Below are 23,355 nucleotides of genomic sequence, written 5' to 3' on the forward strand. Positions count from 1 at the left end.
AGCATTAGTAAACTTCTGAACCCTGTACAGATATAAATAGTTTATACGGAAATTATTAACAATTCTAGAATTTTGGTCGTGAATTTCGCAATTCATCGCAAATTTGCTCTTATAATGAACCACAAGTATCATTAGAAAGGAAATATATTCATACGCAAGCGTAAGAAACCCATGGTACCTGAAGAGGCTTCTGCAAAATGTTATGCTATCAACTTTATATAATATTCTTACTGCCTGCTTCTGTAGAGAAGATACTTCTTTTTACCGTGGCTGAATTGACCCAAAGGTATGCTACAGGGCAGCATCGCAGTGACTACACAACACGGACGGCATTAGAGAGACGGAATGTTATGGTCGTTGGACAGTGAGATTAACAGATGCCGTTTATGTCCTGCCAGTACCGCTGTTCCGTTAGGACGGCAATCGGCACACATCAAGTCTCCCAACATGGCGGGCACAGGCGTCGCGTAACCTGAATGCAAATATGCAGACCGTACTACTTGATTCGCTGTCAGGCAAACATACAGAGTATTTCAGCTAAGGTGTTTTCCTCCTAACTTACAAAATAATAAGTTAAAAGAATATTCATTTAGACGGGTAAACGTAAGAAACGGTACTCTTTCTGCAGAATTATGAACATAGTTCATTTAGTTACGGTAACTACAAAAAGTATCCGTCCGACCATAGCGCACATAATATAACAAGCTCAATCATAAAAATATAGCTTAGAAACGGACAATAACTATTTCCTTACAACGGTTAATATCTACATTTAGAAATAAAATTCTGTTTTGGTTCATATGTTGCTTAATTTATGAAAAAATCCACATTATTTAAAATTATGTCCCACATGACGTCAAACGAATTTTCGTCTAGTAAACAAAATACCAGGTATGGTGCCGCAGTGTCACATATACCTCTCCCTTTCCTTATGAAGTTATGTTTCATCCATTGCAGTGAATGTTCCCCCCCCTGTTTTCAAAGCCGTTGAGATATATTTAAGTAATATGGGTCGAAAGCGTCGCCAAACTACAAAGAAGATGGAGAAATCTGCTTCATCAGGTTGTTTCGAAAAGGAAAATAGTATCAAGAAATCGGAGAAATCATGGGCAGGCATGGTACTACAGGGAAGACGCAGGCTTAATCGGAACACACCAATCACGAAGCGTTCTTCTTAAAAGTCTACTCCAGATGGAAAAAGACAGAGAAAAATCCAAAACTAACCGTTTCAAAGCTTGCAACTTCACATAAAATGCTTACTGGAAAGTCTGTTTCAGCATAGTGTGTGATAAATATGCGTTATAAAACTGGGTATAAAAGCTGAACAACAGTAAAATGGACAGAAGGAAGCGAGGACGTAAATCCGATGGAAGACGGTTGTATTTACTGACGAGAGTCGATATGAGCTGCTTAAGTCAAATGGGGGACTAACAGTGTGGAGAAAATATAATTTTTAAGTTGTAGAGAGAAATATAACAGCCTCACTTAAACGTGGAGGAGTCTCAGAACTTTTCTAGGGGTTGCCTGAGTGCAAATAGTGTGGGGGATTTGTGTTTCATTTATGGAATTATGGAGAACAAGGTTTACATAAACAGCCAAAAACACATCTACACAGAAGTGCTAAAAGCATGAGCTTTTTTTGGAGATTATATTTTCACACAAGATAATGATCCGAAACACACAGCTCTCCATGAACGGCTGTGACTGTTATTTAACACTCCCCGCTGGATGCCGACACCACCACGATACATTAATCCAACAGAGTATTTGTGGAATGTATGCGACAAAAATATGAGGAATCATCAGACACTCAAATGATCAACTAACGCTTTACTAGAGGAATGAAATAAAATTACAGTGAAAACAACAAAATCTTTGGTGAAATCCATGTCAAGGACAAAGCAAGAAATTATAAACTGTAGAGGAGCGTCTATTAACTACTAACGATAACATTCTATGTACAGAGCATCATTTTCAGTATTGCAGACAAATGCTTATTTTGCATCGTACTTTGCGTATCTTTGCTTCTGAATGTTTGCTATGCTTATGTAAACAGAAATCTGAGTTTCTTTATCACATTCTCCTTTCCACTGTATAATAAACAAGTGCAAGTCTCTGTTTTACTTCATTCTGACAATTTTGCAGTATCTATATATCCTTGAACATAAATTCATGTATCATACGAATACTTTTTGGAGTAACCGTATTTTCCAGAAAGGTAGAGGAACTAGTTATAATTTTTTAAACTCAAAATTATGTTTTCGACTATATATCTGGTGTATTTAAACCAACTGCGTACAAACCAATGTAAACCAAATTTCTATCAGTTTTGATAAGGTAGCTAGAGACGGCCAAAAGCGTCAGGAGTGGATGCAACATGTTGTACGTTACTGTCTGTGTTCAGATGTGTGTTCCGGTTGCAGAATGTTCATTGAAGTCAAGCGTCCAACGACTGTCAATTTTCTGAATGCACAACTCAATGTGCCTTCTAAACAACCTGTGGACGAGATGTCAAGCAGCTGGTGTCAGGGAGTGACAAGCTTCTTCCGTGTCAGACCGAACCTCGTTTGTTTATGTACTTTGATCTGTCTTGTATACGGAAGAGTAAAGCTACAAAAAATGGTTCAAATGGCTCTGCGCACTATGGGACTTGACTTCTTAGGTCATCAGTCCCCTAGAACTTAGAACTACTTAAACCTAAGTAACCTAAGGACACCACACACATCCATGCCCGAGGCAGGATTCGAACCCGCGACCGTAGCGGTCGCGCGGTTCCAGACTGTAGTACCTAGAACCGCTCGGCCACTCCGGCCGGCAGTAAAGCTACAGTCTACAGTCTAACCGTATATCATTTCAAACAGCGGACCAAGGAAACTCATCCGCAAAAAATGCTAGGATTCGCAGAACTTTTGCCTATAGATTTATTGACCAGTGTACAACTAAAGTCAATGAAGACTAGAAGTTGACCGTTATACACAGAGTGAAGTACGAGGAAACCGTAACAAAAAAAAATATATGTGAAAGGCACATATTTTGCTTGCGTCTGAGCGGAAGATCGTACTATGGAATACCACGAAGGGAATCAATGGACGATTCCAGCTAATCACAAGGATATGCGTTAAATAAATACCATTATCTGGCGACCAAGCGAGAGAAGAGAGGGAGTTGGGCGAGAGAGTGGGAAGCACAGGTGTTACATGGGGCACTCGGTACGGAGAGGTGAAAAAGAAAATAGGCCGGTTCGAGAAGCGTGTTCTGTATGAAGATATTCAAATGAGAGGCAGAAGGTTGCTAACTCCTTAATTCCAAAAACAGTAGTGCAGCGCGCACTCAGCAGATACGGTCGTGTGTGTGACGAGAGGTCAGTCACCGACCAGCGCTTGCCGAGCGGACCGAAGGGACAGCATTTCCATTAAATATGTGAATTGAAGGTGGAGGGGGCAGCAAGGAAAGTAAAAGAAAGGAATTGATGATATCAACTGCATCGGAAGTTTATGTGGAATCAGCAGCGACGAGTGAAAATGCGTGTCACACCGAGACTTGAACCTGGGATCTCCTGCTAACCAGGCAGCTGTGTCACCGGCGGCACCACCCGGACGCAGTGTTCTACATCTACATCCATACTCCGCAATCCACCATACGGTGCGTGGCGGAGGGTACCTCGTACCACAACTAGCATCTGCTCTCCCTGTTCCACTCCCAAACAGAACGAGGGAAAAATTACTGCCTATATGCCTCTGTACGAGCCCTAATCTCTCTTATCTTATCTTTGTGGTCTTTCCGCGAAATGTAAGTTGGCGGCAGTAAAATTGTACTGCAGTCAGCCTCAAATGCTGGTTCTCTAAATTTCCTCAGTAGCGATTCACGAAAAGAACGCCTCCTTTCCTCTAGAGACTCCCACCCGAGATCCTGAAGCATTTCCGTAACACTCGCGTGATGATCAAACCTACCAGTAACAAATCTAGCAGCCCGCCTCTGAATTGCTTCTATGTCCTCCCTCAATCCGACCTGATAGGGATCCCAAATGCTCGAGCAGTACTCAAGAATAGGTCGTATTAGTGTTTTATAAACGGTCTCCTTTACAGATGAACCACATCTTCCCAAAATTCTACCAATGAACCGAAGACAACTATCCGCCTTCCCCACAACTGCCATTACATGCTTGTCCCACTTCATATCCCTCTGCAATGTTACGCCCAAATATTTAATTGACGTGACTGTGTCAAGCGCTACACTACTAATGGAGTATTCAAACATTATGGGATTCTTTTTCCTATTCATCTGCATTAATTTACATTTATCTTTATTTAGAGTTAGCTGCCATTCTTTACACCAATCACAAATCCTGTCCAAGTCATCTTGTATCCTCCTACAGTCACTCAACGATGACACCTTCCCGTACTCCACAGCATCATCAGCAAACAGCCGCACATTGCTGTCCACCCTATCCAAAACATTATTTACGTAGATAGAAAATAGTAGCGGACCTACCACACTTCCGTGGGGCACTCCAGGTGATACCCTCACCTCCGATGAACACTCACCATCGAGGTCAACGTACTTTATTACTTAAGAAGTCTTCGAGCCACTCACATACTTGGGAACCAATCCCATATGCTCGTACCTTAGTTAGGAGTCTGCAGTGGGGCACCGAGTCACTAAGGACATCACGCACATCCATGCCCGAGGCAGGATTCTGAAGTCAAGGAATATGGCATCCGTCTAATACCCTTCATCCATGGTTCGCAAGATATCATGTGAAAAAAAGGCGAGTTGCGTTTCGCAAGAGCGATGCTTTCTAAAGCCGTGCTGATGCATGGACAGCAACTTCTCTGTCTCAAGGAAATCATTATTTTCGAACTGAGAATATGTTCAAGAATCCTGCAACAAACCAATGTCAAGGATATTGGTCTGTAATTTTGAGGATCCGTCCTTCTACCCTTCTTATATACAGGCGTAACCTGCGCTTTTTTTTTACCGCAAATGCGCGGACTACCACGTTCCCACCCACCGTCACCTTTCCGCAGTCCCACTCACGGCCAAACGTCAATGTACGTCTGCACCGATGGCTGTGGCTCCATTGCCCATAGAGGTGAGTCAATTACATGAATGCGTGGTGTCTGTTCTTTCCGACACGTCTGAAAGAACCCAGACGCCACGCATTCGCATAAAAGTTTCCACAAGTGTATTACAGCGGTACACGGTGTGTTTTAATTGCTGCTTCATAGGTGCACTATAACATAAAAATCACAAAAACTGCAGATGACAAACAGATAGATGAAAAACATCATTTACTAGAAAGAAAACACTGGGAACCCACCGATTACAGTGAAATGACGCTTAAATGTGTGTGTGTGATAGCAGTAAAGAAAACTGTGTGTGTTACCGAAAGTTTTTCTAAAACATATTTGTTTAAAATCAAACACGGACACAAAAAATGAGCTTGAGCCTTAAGATGGATATAAGTGGAAACTGTTTATTAGCAGCAGCCTCACACTGCCAGAGATCATGACATATTTTACATGCAAGACTACTCCAGTTCACGACTTTTAAATTCACTCGAGTTTAATCGCCCGTAAAACGACCGTTGAGAAGGAAACACGTATCAGCATTTATAACAGTTTGAATTTCATTTAAGTCCGTGCATGACCTGGTCGACTGAATTAAATAAATCCCCAGCATTCTAATTGCTCTATACGTGTTTGTATTTCAGGAGATGCTCGATTTATTCATGCAGCACCACGGCCACTGGCGCCCAAAATTCAACGCAAATCATTCCAATCAACTTCTCATAATAAAAATAATTACACACTGAATGAGGAGTTCCAATTGTAATTGCAAAATATTAACATTTAAGGCAATCACTTTCGTCTGGAGTGAAGGTATGCAAATGAATTTCGCAATCGCATCCCCAGCTCAAAGCATTCAGAGAAATTTCTGTAAGCAAAGAGGGTAGAAGTGAGTTTTTCTGTCAATTCAGCCAATTTATGGTGTCGCCTCGTTTTGTTAAGTGTATGCCTACGTATCACTCTTTCTGGTACCTTGAGTAGTTTTTATTTGTTTCGAGCTGCATCTTGTGAGTCTCTGTAGGATAAAGAGTTGACAAAAGGGCCAAGGCTTAATGCAGTAAGCATGTTCAGTTTGGTTATGGAGGAAAGTATGAGAGATAAAAAATTGTAGAGGGAGGCCAAGTTTTGACTACAATATGCATGTTGAAGACGATGTAGCTTGTAGTAGTTACGCAGAAATGAGAAGGCTTGCGCACGATAAACTAATTTGGAAAGCTGCATGAAACCAGTCTTCGGCCTGAATACCACAACAACAACAACAACAACAACAACAAAACTTAACGTTGGAACAAGAATAAGAGTGCACTGCATTTTGATGTAGCATGTCTCTCCAAAAAGTCATCAGGCACAATTTCTCCGGTGTTTCGGCAGATTTTTGCAACGTGTAGCTGGCGTTAGGCCAGACAAATCCTGCTCGTCACGTCTTTCATGAGGCGCCGATGGAAGGCACTGGTTTGATTCCCGTTACGAAGAAGATTATTTTTAAAGTGGAATTTTAGGTGTCAATCCAACAGAGTGGTCCAAAATTAGTCTAGTGCGATATTCGTTTTATCGATATGTATTCACAAGGACTTCGTGTGTTGTATTACCTAAACGAATCACTTTTCTAGCATTGTTTGCAAATTTTATTATTACTGTACGACCTAGATTTCGGGGTATAAGGTCATTTTCTAGTACAAACCGATCCCAAAGATGAGAACCAAGCATAGATAAACATGTCACTTTTCAAATCTATGAGTTCTCGACTTAAACCATAAAAGTTATCTCTGTTAACAATTTTGACAAATTACAAATGGATTTATAAAATTCACTGGGGCATTCTTGCAAAATTCACTGGTACAGCATTTACAATAATTATAAAGCACTGCGTGCATCCCAGCACAGTGCCAGTTAGCAAGTTCACATTGAGTTGTACAGTGTTGTATTGCCTCATTTCTTAGGAGTGCAAAATAATATTAGAGAGAGAGAAGGTGGTTGCGTCTATGGGCAAAAAGTTACATACACTGTACGGAATAGACAAAGGAGAACTGTTGCAAAAATTTCGGGTTCGTTCAGGAGTACAGACCCATACCGGCGACAATTCACTATTCAGTGCCCTATGATATGGCCATCCGGGCGCGTCTGCAATGGTTTATCTCTGAAAAGCTCGTTGGCTCCCTACAATTCACGTTGTTTCACTTTAAAGCTCTATCACGAGCACAAACTCTTACATACTCCATTTCTCCATCGTAACTGAATTTCCCACTCCCTTGAAATGCTGCTAGCATGTCAGTAACGGTCCTCCGCCAGGCGTGTGTGTGTGTGTGTGTGTGTGTGTGTGTGTGTTTGTGTGTGTGTTGTCCTTAGCATAAGTTAGATTCAGTGGTGTCTAAGCTTAGGGACCGATGACCTCAGCGGTTTGGTTCCATAAGACCTTACCACAAATTTCCAACTTCCATGTCACTGAAGACCTGCGCATGCACCCACAGTCACAATCGCCAGCTGGAAAGGGGCGTTGTTCCTGACTCACCTTGTATATGTATCAGTATCTCTTCTGTTTTTAATTGGCGTTTGGAGCGACAGCTCACAGCTACAGTCGCACCAAAAAGTATTGGCACATGTGCGTATTTATCGTTGCTGGTTACAAATGCCACACCTTCTGGTACACAGCACATGTACGTGCTACCTCACATACCAGACATTACAATTCTGCCCACAGTGCCTACGAATAACAAAGAAATGCAATGTTAAGGGCAAACATTTATCTCCTCTGCACACAAAAAATATTGGCACAGAGCGTTTCTTCTTGGTCTATTGTTTGGTTTTTCAGGTACCAGAACGCCATCTGCTGACGCAATAGACACTGCGTGTTGTTGATGGCCCAGTTGTTAGTATGTTGTTGTATTGTGCGATAGTGATCAGCATGGGGCCGAAGAAGAAGGAACATTCAGTGGCGTTGTGTGAGAGAGTAGTATTGCTCCATTCACAAGGGAGAAGCTATTGACAAATCGAAGCAGAGGTGTCTGTTAGCTACACCACGGTACAAGCCATCATTCATAAATATAAAGAAACTGGAACGACAGTGAATAAGTTTCGTCCTGGATGTCCAAAAGTGCTTACAACCCGAGAGCGTCGCCGTACCATCACACTTGCTCGGAAGGAACCTGCTACAAGTGCAGCAACTATTGCTGATGTTGTTCAGATAACGTCCGACAAGACGGTTAGTGTTCAAACTATACGAAATGTGTTGAATGAGACTGACATGCATGGACGTTCTCCCAGGAAAAAGCCATACATATCGGAAATTAACCGGCAGAAACGCCTGCAGTTTGCCAAGAACTACATCAGCAAGCTGATGGAGTTTTGGAACACTGTGATATTTAGCAATGAATCGAAGTTCAGTGTGTTCAGATTTGACGCAAGAAAGAAAGTTTGGCGCAAGCCGAATACGCACCTCGACATCAAACACATGCATCCCACAGTCAAACAAAGTGGGGGCGGTATCATGGTCTGTGGCCGTATGGTGGCATCCAGCATTGGCAGTCTAGCTGTAATCCATGGTACAATGGATCATATGAGATACATCGATGTGTTGCGAGGTAATTTACACGCTAGTGCACAGACATTGGGCCTTACTGGGGTGTTTCATTTCCTACAAGACAACAACCCAAAACATACTGCCATGAAAACCTGGGAGTGGTTACTGTACAATGCCCCCAGAAGGGTTCTAACACAAGGTTCTAACACCAACTCAGAGCCCTGATTTGAACCCCATTGAGGACCTGTGGGCTCATCTTGACACACAAGTCATAAAAAGGCATCCATCCGGTAAAAACGACTTGGAGAAAGTGCTCATGGAGGAATGATCGAAAATTACCCCTGATATCACCTGAATTTAATAAAAAGCATTCCTAGACGTTTATGTGCTGTTATAAATGCTAAAGGGATGCACACTAGCTATTAGAAGGTGAACATCAATGACAAAAATGAACACACTGTCCGATTCATATGTGTGTGCCAATACTTTTTTGGATGCAGAAGAGAGATGTTTATTTTCATAACACTGTATGTTACTTTACGGCCAGGTCATTTGGACATATCTGTAACCTATGTAATGAAAGGTGGCAAGTGTTTGGGTTCTGTTCTGAAATATATGTTTCGTTTAACCTACGACCACTAAAATGTAACTGTGCCAATATTTTTTGGTGCGATTGTATGTTTGAAGCTACGACCTCGTATGATAGACAAGGCAGTATCTTGTGGGAAAAACAGCGGACACAACTCCAGAGAACAGCACATCTTTACTATGAAGTATACTTATTAGCTGTATTTCTCTAGCTGTATGTGAAAACTAAATTCAGGAGCTGCTGTAGGCTTTTTGAAATGGCTTGGCTCTTGAGGGAGGTTTAGGTATACGTACACATATGACAAATTAAAGACTCTCACTGCACTTTTCTGTGTGTTTGTGAAGGGTAATTGTCGAATCAATTGTAGCTATTCTCAGGTACTACCGTAAGGATTCTCATACAATGAATGATTCACGTGAATGGTTTGTTTATATCATTACATATTATAAATAAGTTGTCCTCCCGTAGATACTTAGTACTAAAAGTGCGAAGCTGCAGCGGGTCGCTAGTAACATATAGTTTCAGACAAGAAATTTAATGTGATCGCATTTGTTAAGACACATGATCATCGTTAACAACAAATGCGCGGTACAGATGTGATACTGCTATCCGTGAAACAATCCGATGCCTAAATATTAAAAATCATTACAAAATGGATAAGGAGTTTGCAACTAAGGAGATGTCTACAATCCAGAATTGAGCCAAAGTTGAATTGCCATGAGGAACACGCAATGCCAGCTTGACTAATTTGACAAACTCGATGTAGCCATAAGGACAGCGTAATATGGAGGAAGTTGTGAACGGTGGGGCTAAACCCGGGCAGCGTGGTATGGTGTTGCGTCGTGTCGACTGACCTCCCAGTGGCTGAAGACGAGCTGCGGGCTGGCCAGCCCGGATGTCTGCTTGCGGATCTCGGCGGCAAAGTTGAAGCTCTCGACGACGGGCAGCACGGCTTCGATGGTGAAGGAGGCGGAGCCCTCCGTCATGTCACCGTGCAGCACGCGGCCCTGCCGCCGGCCCAGCACCGCGTACATCCTGCCTATCGACACACAAACACCACCACGCGTCAGCTCCAGTGCCCTCTCCTCACACCCCACTATTCTGTCGCTTTCTTGTTGTACACTCAAATCAAACGCAGTGCGATAACTTCGTACACACACACACACACACACACACACACACACACACACACACACACACTATGGCAGATGCACTTCACAAAGATTCAAAACTCCCGTCCAGAGAACACTCAACTGTTCACCTGTCCGCTATCTTCTTTCTGTAGTCTGTAATGTGTGACAGTGCAAGTTACTTAGAGCAGCCTTCACAGTGAAGATAACGGGGAAACCAGAAAAAGTAAATGAACCGTATCGTAAACACACACAGGCGCGCACACACACACACACACACACACACACACACACACACACACACACTTCTTCCACATAGACTTAGCTAACGGGACGCATAACAATATCATCCCCAGCCATAAAATTTCTAAGTAAATAAGTTGTTCAAATGGCTCTGAGCACTATGGGACTTAACAGCTATGGTCATCAGTCCCCTAGAACTTAGAACTACTTAAACTTAACTAACCTAAGGACAGCACACAACACCCAGCCATCACGAGGCAGAGAAAATCCCTGACCCCGCCGGGAATCGAACCCGGGAACCCGGGCGTGGGAAGCGAGAACGCTACCGCACGACCACGAGATGCGGGCAGTAAATAAGTGTTCTACATCAAGTTCTGTACGGTTACAGATGAAAAACTGGAAAACAAAACAAATGCAATAATTAACATAAGAATGCAAGTAATCCACACCATGTGTAGCTAGATACGTATAAAAAACTTTGTATGCTTTTCAGATATGTAAATACTGTGTTAAAAACTCAAATTTATATGTGTATAAGTAGTAAACACCACTTTCCTGTTTTATAGAAAGATATTTTAAAAAATCAGCAAAACATCTCCGAAAAATAAAAATAAAAATAAAAATTGTGTTTTGTTCAATGTGGACCCTCTCCAAAAACAAATCTATCTGTAAGCAAACAAGGACAGAAGAACTTCAACTCCAAGATGAATACTAATATTAACAGCAAACTCTTCACAGATGATGAAGTTATCTATAAAGAAGTACCGTGTGATAAAATCTGCACAAATATTCACTTTAATCTTTATAAGATGTCGAAGGGGTACAAAGATTGTGGATTGTGTTCAGAAATGTAAAATTGTGCTCTTCACAAAAGGGGGGAAAAACATAGTATCCTATGACTACAGTATCGATGTGTCACAAGTAGAATCTGTCGACTCATACGAATAGTTCTGTGTTCCAATTGTAGGGACATGAAATGGGACGATCACACACGCTCAGTCGTAGGTTCATCAATAGAGGACTAGGAACCTGAATCCGTCTACAAAAGAGATTCTTACCAAAACACTCGTGCTATCAGTCCTAGAACATTGCTTCGACGTGTGGGAAACGCACTAAGTAGGACTAACAGAAGACACTGAATGAATACAAACAACATGAATGTATGTAAACAACATGAAGGGCCACAGGTTTGTTTGACCTACTGGAGAGGGTCATGAAGATGCTCAATGAACTAAATTGGCTGATGTTTGAAGACAGACGCAAAGTATTCCGAGAAAGCCTAATTACAAACTTTTAAGAATCAAATTTAGGTGCCGAATACATGATTATATTACAAGACCCTACGTATTGGCCGGCCGGAGTGGCCGTGCGGTTCTAGGCGCTACAGTCTGGAGCCGAGCGAACGCAACGGTCGCAGGTTCGAATCCTGCCTCGGGCATGGATGTGTGTGATGTCCTTAGGTTAGTTAGGTTTAATTATTTCTAAGTTCTAGGCGACTGATGACCTCAGCAGTTAAGTCGCATAGTGCTCAGAGCCATGTGAGCCTACGTGTTGCTCCCGTAGGAATCTCGAAGGCAAGATTAAGCTAATTATAGCTGGCACATAGGCTTTTAAACAATCATCGCTGAACAATCATTATTCCCTCACTCCTTGAGTGAATGGAACGGGAAGAAGCACTAATAATTGGTACAATGGCAAGTACCTTCTGCCATGCACTTCACAATGGTTTGCAGAATGTAGATGTAGAGCCCCAGAAAACGTTATTTCGTGGGAAATGGCAAGCTATGTAACGATGTAAAAAGGTCTTACAGAAACTAACGCTGTAATGAATATGTCACTCACCATGAGAGGCATAAAACGTTATAGCCCAAATTTCGTTCCAATAATTATTACCTAAAATACGATTGTGTTTTATTCAGACCTACTAACGATAGTCTCGCATATAAAAACAAAACCGTATTGTTGCAGACCAAATTCACGGAACGCCGTAATGTAAAATAGGAAACGCGTCTGGAACATTAATAAATATACATTGCAGCAGGAAAATGCCTTTCAATTTATAAAACGAAAAAAATATATAAAGTGTGCGACAAGCAAGTCTTTCAACTTAGATTTGTAAATGAGATTTATCACATTTTTGTTTTGTTTCTCCTCCAGGTTACTGAGAACAGAATCTGCGCAATAGTCCATGGTTTCGTTCACAAGGGTGAATTGTTACCCAAAAGAGGATCTTTTTTCTCTCTACTATTTACAGAGGGAACCTCTGGAAAACCTGTTGTACTACTTCTGTATTCTGTGACGAAACCGAATTTCAGGCTCTAATTTCTGTGACATTTTCCGAAAGGAGCTACTTTATCTGAGTGTTCAGAGCGAAGAGGAAGAGATGTCGCCATTGGCCACCTAGATGCCTGTGGTCACGGGAAGAGAGGCCTGTAGACAGTAGCCTTTGTGCGCAGCGGAAATGCCCGCCAGCCCCACAAAGGCTTAGAAATTTCCAGTGAAGCGGAAACAAGTTTGGCACGCCTAGAAACAAGTCTCACGTCTGAGCAACGAGAAGACGACATTTCTTATACTTCGTGTTTAGTATTTAATTTCAGTATAGCCGTCGTCCCACAACATAAAGCATTAGGAAGAAAGTTGTCCGATAAGTGAGGATGTGGGCCCAATTAAATTTTGACGCAAGTAAACAATAAAAACATTAAACTATGGTGGGGGCAATGTAACTCTCTGATTTGTCTTTCGTCAGCTGGACTCAGAACGATGCGAAGTTTTCACTGTTTGGACTCCCTTGTCGTATCTCACTGCTATGGGAAAAAAAAGTTTTTAACTGTAACTCTTAAACTAATGTTCAACCAAATCAATAACGTTGTACTAAATCTTCTGCATGTAATTTCATCTTAACATTAACTTACATCTAAGCGCAAATTTCTTAGTTCATTACTAGAATTATTTTTGAGTCAGGTTTTCAAATTCAGCTTCGTTGATCCTTGCGAATATTATTTCTCTCGAGTACTCAGTAACTTAGTTAGCTACATGTCCTATATATCTCTTGAACCATTTTTTACACCAAAATGATGTGGAAGGATTCAATTTACAGGATATGTATACATGATTACTTTTAACATTAATGAAAATATTTGCCGCGCGGGATTAGCCGAGCGGTCTCAGGCGCTGCAGTCATGGACTGTGCGGCTGATCCCGGCGGAGGTTCGAGTCCTCCCTCGGGCATGGGTGTATGTGTTTGTCGTTAGGTTAATTTAGGTTAAGTAGTGTGTAAGCTTAGGGACTGATGACCTTAGCAGTTAAGTCCCATAAGATTTCACACACATTTGAACATTTTAACATTTTTTTTTAAATATTTTTCATCTCTGCTCGTGCAACAACACTTAAAAGTGTTTTTGTACAGATACCAGATTTTAAATTAATTTGTCTCTGGAATAGAACTAATTGTCCAGAAAAACTGGTTTTAGTTCAGATTTAAAATTTGTTTGGTACCGATAAAACATTTTATGTTACTCGGCAAATGAGCAAAAATGTATGTTGATGCATATTAAACTCCTTCCTAAGCCACTGGCAGTTATAATATTGGGTAATAAAAGTCATTTTTTCTTGTAACGTTGTAGGTATGGATATCACTGGTCTCCTCAAAATGTCGTGGATTATTTATGATAAATTTCATTGGGGAATACATACGTGGAATCCCAGGACAAATGGTCAATATTTATATATATATATGACAGGAACGATCATTCGAAGCAAAACAGTGAAGTAAACAAGGGTCTAAAATGCTTTACCTTTAAAGGTGTGAGCATTTCTCATCTTCGATACTGTGGAACAAATCTCTTCTATTGCAAGCTGTTTGGTTTCCACGTTTTGAGAAGAATTAGTAAGGACCAGAACAAGGAAAAAAGTCCAATAAACGTAAGCTCTAAAATGTATACGTTACGAGCTATGATCATTTGTTCATCGCCTCTATACAACTAGTGCTTACAGCACGCATTTTAGAGGCCACGTTTGCTACACAATTTTTTATTGTTTTCATACATACTACCTTTTCCCAAAATATGGAAAGCAAAGAGCTTGTTGCACAAGAGATTTATTTGGCAGTATCGAAGATGTAGAAGTGCTCATAGCTGCATTATGGAGTCCACAGTTAGCAGATGTTTTTGCTTCGAATGATATTTCCTGTCATATCCCCAAATATTGAGCATTTCTCCTGATACGCCCAGTCTGTTGTGAGGGCAGGGTTAAAATGACTGACTCCTACAAGATGACTGCAGTTCAATACTATACATTATTCTTACTGATCTCTTTTGTGCTGTCAATGCTGCCAATATTTTCTTTCTAAGTAATAAGTCACCCCAAAAAATTCTTTCGTAAGACATTATTTAGTGAAAATATTCAAAATACGTTAGCTGTATTCTTCTGTTTGCAAGAATAGCAATTATACGAAGTGCAAAAGTAACTTAATAGTTTGCGCAGTTCAGTAATGCGTCTCTTCCAGATTAAATTTTCAAAAATTTGGAGCATTCTACCCCGTTTACTCACTCCTGTTCAAGCGGTCCTTTAATTGCGTATCTGCTATACAGATGGGAACATAATGCGTTTTCTCAAAACTTTGGGTGAGTCTATTTTTAAAGAACCACCTAATAAAACTTTGAAAAATATGATTAACAATTTCTGTTATTGCTTTCTCTCTAATGGGATTTATTATAATATTAGTATCGTCTGCAAAAAGTATCACTTCTTCTTAATTAATTTCAAGTGAAAGGCCATTCACATACACTCCTGGAAATTGAAGGGGAAACTTTACTGACACATTCCTGGGGTCAGATACATCACATGATCACACTGACAGAACCACAGGCACATAGACACAGGCAACAGAGCATGCACAATGTCGGCACTAGTACAGTGTATATCCACCTTTCGCAGCAATGCAGGCTGCTATTCTCCCATGGAGACGATCGTAGAGATGCTGGATGTAGTCCTGTGGAACGGCTTGCCATGCCATTTCCACCTGGCGCCTCAGTTGGACCAGCGTTCGTGCTGGACGTGCAGACCGCGTGAGACGACGCTTCATCCAGTCCCAAACATGCTCAATGAGGGACAGATCCGGAGATCTTGCTGGCCAGGGTAGTTGACTTACACCTTCTAGAGCACGTTGGGTGGCCCGGGATACATGAGGACGTGCATTGTCCTGTTGGAACAGCAAGTTCCCTTGCCGGTCTAGGAATGGTAGAACGATGGGTTCGATGACGGTTTGGATGTACCGTGCACTATTCAGTGTCCCCTCGACGATCACCAGTGGTGTACGGCCAGTGTAGGAGATCGCTCCCCACACCATGATGCCGGGTGTTGGCCCTGTGTGCCTCGGTCGTATGCAGTCCTGATCGTGGCGCTCACCTGCACGGCGCCAAACACGCATACGACCATCATTGGCACAAAGGCAGAAGCGACTCTCATCGCTGAAGACGACACGTCTCCATTCGTCCCTCCATTCACGCCTGTCGCGACACCACTGGAGGCGGGCTGCACGATGTTGGGGCGTGAGCGGAAGACGGCCTAACGGTGTGCGGGACCGTAGCCCAGCTTCATGGAGACGGTTGCGAATGGTCCTCGCCGATACCCCAGGAGCAACAGTGTCCCTAATTTGCTGGGAAGTGGCGGTGCGGTCCCCTACGGCACTGCGTAGGATCCTACGGTCTTGGCGTGCATCCGTGCGTCGCTGCGGTCCGGTCCCAGGTCGACGGGCACGTGCACCTTCCGCCGACCACTGGCGACAACATCGATGTACTGTGGAGACCTCACGCCCCACGTGTTGAGCAATTCGGCGGTACGTCCACCCGGCCTCCCGCATGCCCACTATACGCCCTCGCTCAAAGTCCGTCAACTGCACATACGGTTCACGTCCACGCTGTCGCGGCATGCTACCAGTGTTAAAGACTGCGATGGAGCTCCGTATGCCACGGCAAACTGGCTGACACTGACGGCGGCGGTGCACAAATGCTGCGCAGCTAGCGCCATTCGACGGCCAACACCGCGGTTCCTGGTGTGTCCGCTGTGCCGCGCGTGTGATCATTGCTTGTACAGCCCTCTCGCAGTGTCCGGAGCAAGTATGGTGGGTCTGACACACCGGTGTCAATGTGTTCTTTTTTCCATTTCCAGGAGTGTATATAGGGAATACGAGTGGACCCACAACTGAACCCTGTGGGACTCCGTGATTTCTTCCCAGTCATTGAAGTTTTCTCTCTGTCCAATATTATTTTATTTATTCTGTAAAATTTCTTGCATCCTGCTTGTGAGATATGATTCGAACCAACTGTTTGTAAGGCCATCAATTCGATAAAACTTAACTTTTTCTCTAATAGAGTAACATGTGTAAAACGTGCTAATATAAGCACGCTAAATCGTTCTTGTTGCCGAAATGGTACAAAATTATCGACGTGATGAAATTCCATCATAAGTGAATAACTGTTCGACGAAATCGGTGGTGGCCCATTAATTAATAAAAATGTGTGGTTAGTAGATTCAACTTACCTTGCTGCTGTACTGTCATTTGCACTTACGGAAGTTCAGTAATTAGAAGTCGTTATGAGGAGACACGTATCTTTTCTTCCACACTGTCAAGGACATTAGACTAAGAGTGCGAACTGAAAACAGTTTTCAAAGTACTGCGTGTCCAGCCGCAAGGTAAAATGCACTGTTTCTCGTGTAAATTTCAGGCCGAGGGACGAACATGGCTGGCATCAACTGACAAGAATCGTAATTGTTTGGCGAGCTGTTTACGAAGTCCGCTTTGCTAGTGTCACTGCAGCGATCCCCGGTTGGTCGCTTCCCTCCGTCCCTGTTAGCAGCACGGATGGCTCCGCTGCCGTCTCGGAGCTCTACTGTTGCTGCTCGATTAGTCTCAATAGCGTCTCGTTAGGCTCAATGGGTGACACGACGTGAATTCGCTGGTGGCAAACCTGTAGCGCTCGCGTTCCATTTCGCCCAGTGTGAGAGTCAAGCCGTCCCGCTGTGATCCTCTCTTGGAATGCAAAAAGGGAGGTTTCATTTTAACATCCCGTCAACGTCGAAGTCACTGAAGATAGAGCAAAGCACGGTTTGAACAAGGCTGGGAAAAAAAGAGTCAAATGTGTCCTTTCTGAAGGGAGGATACAGACCAGGGCTATCCAACCTGCGGTCCGCATGCGGTCTAAAGTGAGAATCTGTCACACGACCGTTAAAAAAAAAAGAGAAAGAGAGAGAGAGAGAGAGAGAGAGAGAGAGAGAGAGAACTCACGACCTTGTCTTTTACCTTAAGGCCACTTCAGTTGCAACTGGAAACTAGAGGTATAGAGACATATAATGACATTAATTTATGGAAATACAAGAAAATTCTGTGTTATTTCTGTACAATTGTGATAAAGAACCTTTTTCACCGAAGTTCGGCTCATTACAAGTCGACAGAAATTAGAAATCGTCATACAGATTGCAATTACTGCCTATGTTTGCTGTCCAACAGCGCCATAATTCTGTTGTAACAAGTTTAGTTTGAATATTTCATCCACTGCAACACACAAAAAACACATTTCAACATGAACGTCTCTGTAATGGGCTTTCACGTACGTTTGTGAACAGGTATTTTCAAGAGTAAAACAATAAAGGATAAAAACATAAAACACTGAGAATACCCTGAGAATTGAAACCACTCCGATCGTGTCTGATACTAATATACGAGTTTCCCAAATTCAAAGTCAGATGTCACATTAATTCTATAATTTGTAATAATTCATATATGCAATTATTAATGAAATCTCATACAGAATGTGTCAAACTAATTCTGTCTTGCCTTTCTGTAATAAAGACTCCGATCGTTCCTCCTTATTTTCTCACTCTTGTTTTTATTTTTTTCTTCAACAGTCATTGTTAGTGTTGAGTATATTATGTGCGGCCCAAAAATACTCGTTTTCTTCCAATGTGGCCCAGATAATCTAAAAGGCTGAACACCCTTGATATAGACATTCACTTTACGTGTTTGAGGGAGACCAAAGAGTAATTGGATGAGGATGCCCGGAATGTGATCTGATGCCCAATCATCGTGGTACCTCTAATGGCGAATAAGTCTTCGATAAAACCAAATTCAGTGCTCAAATCACACAATAAACAAAACGTAAAAAACTTGAAGATGTATTTGAAATAAGCACTGCAAGGAGTCTACGACAAGGCACTCAGATGACACCTGGCAATGGCCGATAATCCCTGGGCCGATAGCTAGTAAGAGTTTATATACGTGATGCCTGAGATGATTTTATTGGTTCAAATTACCGCCAGACCATGAACAAAGCCAATAGAGCGAAGGGACAGCCAGTCGATGAAGCTAAAATTCTATTTGTCGATCTGACAGGAAATCCTAAGTACGTTCGGTCTTAACGTTAAATCAGTGTTGTTCCACCTATAAATCGTCCCACAAACGTCAAAATAACAGATATCGAAATAAGTGATCTGGCAGGGCTTCAATACGGTATTACACTGAATATGCGAAAGAAATCGTGCATCTTGAAGCGGCAGTATGACTTTACCGTAGATCGGTGGAGAAGGGAAGCGATTCTGGTGGTTGGAAAAAAGCTCTGGTCATCCCAGTTTTCAAGAAGAGCTGATCGCTGACGTGAGTATGTCGTACAACTTTGGAATATGTTTTATTACATTTCTGAGAACCGAATCAACATAGATCCAGCAGACAAAGACCTTGTGAAACCCAGCTCGCTCTGTTCATCCACGAGATACACAAATCACTGCATACCGGCGCCCAGGTTGAATACATGTTCTTTGACTCCAGAAGGCATTCGATACAGTTCCACACTGCTGCCTAATGAACAAAATACGAGCGAACGGAATATCAGAGAAGCCGTGAAATTGAACTGAAGCGTACCTAGCAAGCAGAACATAGCATGTCATTTTTAACGAAGTGAAATCTTCACACGTTAAAGTAATTTCGAGCTTATTCCAAGGATAGCGATATGCACACGGTAGTAGTAGTATCGCGTACACATGGTACAAATGAGCAGTGCATTTGCAGAGCTGTCATTTGTACTCACGTGAGTCATGTAAAAAGATGTTCGACGTGCTTATGGCTATACGACGGGAATTAACACATTCTGATGGGGGAATAGCAGTTGGAGCTTGGCGTACGAGACATTCCGTTTTGGAAATCTTTAGGGAATTCAATATTCCGAGATCCACAGTATCAAGAGTGTGTCGAGAACACCAAATTTCAAACATTATATCTGACCACGGACAACAAAGAGGCCGACGGTCTTCACTTAAGAAACAATAGCAGTGGCTTTTATGTAGAGTTGTAAGTGCTAACAGAGAAGCAACACTGCGTGAAATAACCACAGAAATCAATGTGAGACGTACGACGAATGTATCCGCTGGGACAGTATGGCGAACTGCGGCGCTAATGGGCTACGGAAGCGAGTGCATTTGTTAACAGCACTACATCGGCTGCAGCGTCTCTCCTAAGCTCGTGACAATATCGGTTGGACCATAGACGACTAGAAACCCGTGCCGTTGTTAGATTAGTCCCGAATTCAGCTGGTACGAGCAGATGGTAGGGTTCGAATGTGGAACACACTCCACGTGGCCATGGACCCATGTTTTCAACAAGACACTGTAAGTTGGTGGTGGCTCCATCATGTTGTGGACTGTGTTTACATGGTATGGACTGGGTCCTCTGGTCAAACTGAACCGACCATTGACTGAAAATGGTTATTTTCGGCTACTTGGAGACCATTTGCAGCCATTCATGGACTTCATGTTCCCTAACAACGATGCAACTTTTATGGATGTCAATATGCCATGTCATCGGGTCCCAGTTGTTCGTCATTGGTTTGAAGAACAATTCGAGCGAAAGATTTGGCCACCCACATCGCCCGACATGAATCCCATCGAACATTTATGGGATTTAATCGAGAGGTCAGTTCGTGCACAGAATCCTGCACCGGCAGCACTTTCGCAATTATGGACGGCTATAGAGGCAGTGTGGCTCAATATTTCTGCAGGGGACTTCCAACGACTAGTTGAGTTCATGTCATGTCGAGAAGCTGCACTATGCCGGGAAAAGAAAGGACCTACACGATGTTAGGAGGTATGTCATGACTTTTGTCATCTCAGTGTAAATGACCTTTTGAATAACATTGGAAATTCCGTGTGTCTCATCGAGGATAATGCTAATGTACGCAGAGAAGGCGCAACGCTAGAAAATTGTAGCGAAACTTAGGAAGACCTAAACACGACTAACAACAGGTGCAGAGACTGGTAGTTATTTTCCACATAAGTAAGCAGTATGTAACTTTACAATTACACGATTGCAGAACAATCACTGGAACCAGTTGCATACGTAAAATATACGGAGTGACTTAAAGTGGAACGATCACATAGAACTAATCGCAGATGGAAGGCTAATGCCAAACTGAGACTCATTGGAAGAATCCTCAAGTAGTGTAGTCCACTCACAAATGAGGTAGCTGACAAAATCCCCTTCCACAAATATTTCAATGTTGCTCGTCAATCTAGGTTCCGTACCAGATGGGACTGAAAGAGGAAACACAGAAGATCCAAAGAAGAGCAGCATGTTTCGTTACAGGTTCAGACGCTCAGCCAACTCCAGTGGTATACGCTACAAGAGAGGCGTTCTGCGCAGTGGTGTAGTTTAGTGTTACATTTATGAGAGTGTACGATTGTAAGAGTGAACCCCAATATATTTCTTCCCCCGACGTATATCTCGCGGAAAAATTATGCAAGTAAAATTAGAGAGATTCGATCTGACAGTTCGTTCTTCATGCAAACCACTCGTGACTGGAACAGGAAATTCATTCTGCCTGCAGACCATTCGTGACTGGAACAGGAAAGGGGGAGATGAAACGGTACACAAAGTACCCTTCACTACACATCATAAGGTGGCTTGCGGCGTACAGACGTAGAGGTGTAGAGGTAGATATATCATTCTCACAAGCTACTAGCTTCTGTGAATTTTAGGGAGGCCTATTAAGATAATGTTTCGGAGAAACAACTACCAGGTTCTGGTTTTAATTGGGACAGGGATTTACTTTCTATCTGTATCTTCCGCAGTAGATGGCCGTACCATGGGAATGTGATCTCGGCTGTTAGCACTGTAAGAGCTGGTGTCGACAAGAGTCACCTTGGGCCGTGGCTACGTGGCTTGACGTTGCCTGTCGATCTGGAGCTCATGGACTAGTTTCTCCTTGTCCGCTGAAAGCGAGTCGAGGGGAGACCAACGATGCACACTAAACGTTTTCGTGCTCCTCGCTCTCTTAAAACTTAGAGATGTTTTCCATAATAGCAAGTATTTTTCCAGAAACATTATTCTTGTAAAAATATTGCAAGAATCCCGGAGAAATGCATTGGCGGGGAAAGAAGATGATCAATGAAGAAGTTTGCATTTGACTCAAAAGTCAATCATTCTGCAAGTCAGGAATGGGGAAGATGAAAGGCCTCAATGTTTAAAAAATTTAAAGAATTTCTTGGAGATCGTGTAAGATGAATGTCGGTCGGCAGCCACTCTTTTAGGCGAGTCGTTGGCCCTCTGGAGCACACTTAATGTATAAAACTGTTTTACGCTTCTGAAAGTTACAGTTAGTATACACAGCGGTAGGTAAAGTTATTCTGCCACTAAAAGGAAAGCTTACATGAGTTTGCAAATGTGACCCCGTGTACGGGCGGCGCAAACTATTAGTTCTTCCAATTTTTGTAGAGTTACGGCTTAGAGACTGCAAATCAAATGTTCAAATGTGTGTGAAATCCTATGGGACTTAACTGCTAAGGTCATCAGTTCCTAAGCTTGCACACTACTTAACCTAAATTATCCTAAGGACAAACACACACACCCATTCCCGAGGGAGGACTCGAACCTCCGCCGGAACCAGCCGCTCAGTATATGACTGCAGCGCCTGAGACCGCTCGGCTAATCCCGCGCGGCACTTAGTGATTGCGCAAGTGGTTTTATTACACTGTGGAACTACTACATACCTCGTGTTTGTTGGGATAGATGGACATATAGTGGATTACTTAAAGGTAATAAAATAAATTTGCTTCTGTAGAAACTTGATGTGTTTGAGTTTGGTGTGGCATTACATACAAATATTATTTTTTTTTTTTTGTTGGCCTGTTATGGCGTGGGTATAAACGTGATCGTAAACGTGGCATTTGAGTGGGATCTCTTTCCTGAAGATATTTTTCTCTTCAATATACTGATGAACAGTCACCATAGCTGTGCAGCTGAAACTGCAGGAAATGAACTTGTCGCCATATCGGAATAATTTCGAACTCAATCAGGACGTCACTGCCTCACGTAGGCCACTACAGACACGCACGGCAGTTCTGTCGTATGGTGGCTGGTCTCTGCAGTGGCAGAGCGCGGCAACACATGGTCGACGGAAGGCAGCAGCTGCGTTGCGGCGGCTCGCTGTAACCCTGTTAAAGTACTTGTTTAACGCTGTGGGCCATCGAAAAGCCAGCGAGCTGCTGTACGGCGGACTCCGTAGTGTGTTAGGAGAAGGAATTAGATGATTACGAATAGCGCCGACTCCGCCCGAGTCGGACACAAATTGCATGTGGGGAACAAAAGACGTGAGCGACAAAATTTATTCGATACTCCGTGTCACTAACTACTTACTCCACAGAGACTAAGGAACTGGAGGAATACGACAACTACTAACTAGGCACCTACAACGCGTCTGTATCAGGAAAAGGAAAAAAAGCTCTTGTGGAGAGAGAGGCTCCCACAGCACGTCGTAATACACT

General features: G+C 42.7%; 1 protein-coding gene across 2 annotated transcripts in view; it reads right to left on the reverse strand.

Annotated features, from left to right (window-relative positions):
- LOC126199308 (elongation factor-like GTPase 1) overlaps window positions 1-23,355 on the reverse strand; it is a 630,571-nt gene that overhangs the window by 9,704 nt on the left and 597,512 nt on the right. For both annotated transcript variants that reach the window (XM_049936141.1, XM_049936142.1), the window contains one exon: window positions 10,030-10,214. In XM_049936141.1, coding sequence (XP_049792098.1) covers window positions 10,030-10,214 — 185 coding nt within the window. The remainder of the gene's footprint in view (window positions 1-10,029; window positions 10,215-23,355) is intronic.

The sequence above is a fragment of the Schistocerca nitens genome, chromosome 8, assembly GCF_023898315.1.
Source record: "Schistocerca nitens isolate TAMUIC-IGC-003100 chromosome 8, iqSchNite1.1, whole genome shotgun sequence".
NCBI lineage: Eukaryota > Metazoa > Arthropoda > Insecta > Orthoptera > Acrididae > Schistocerca > Schistocerca nitens.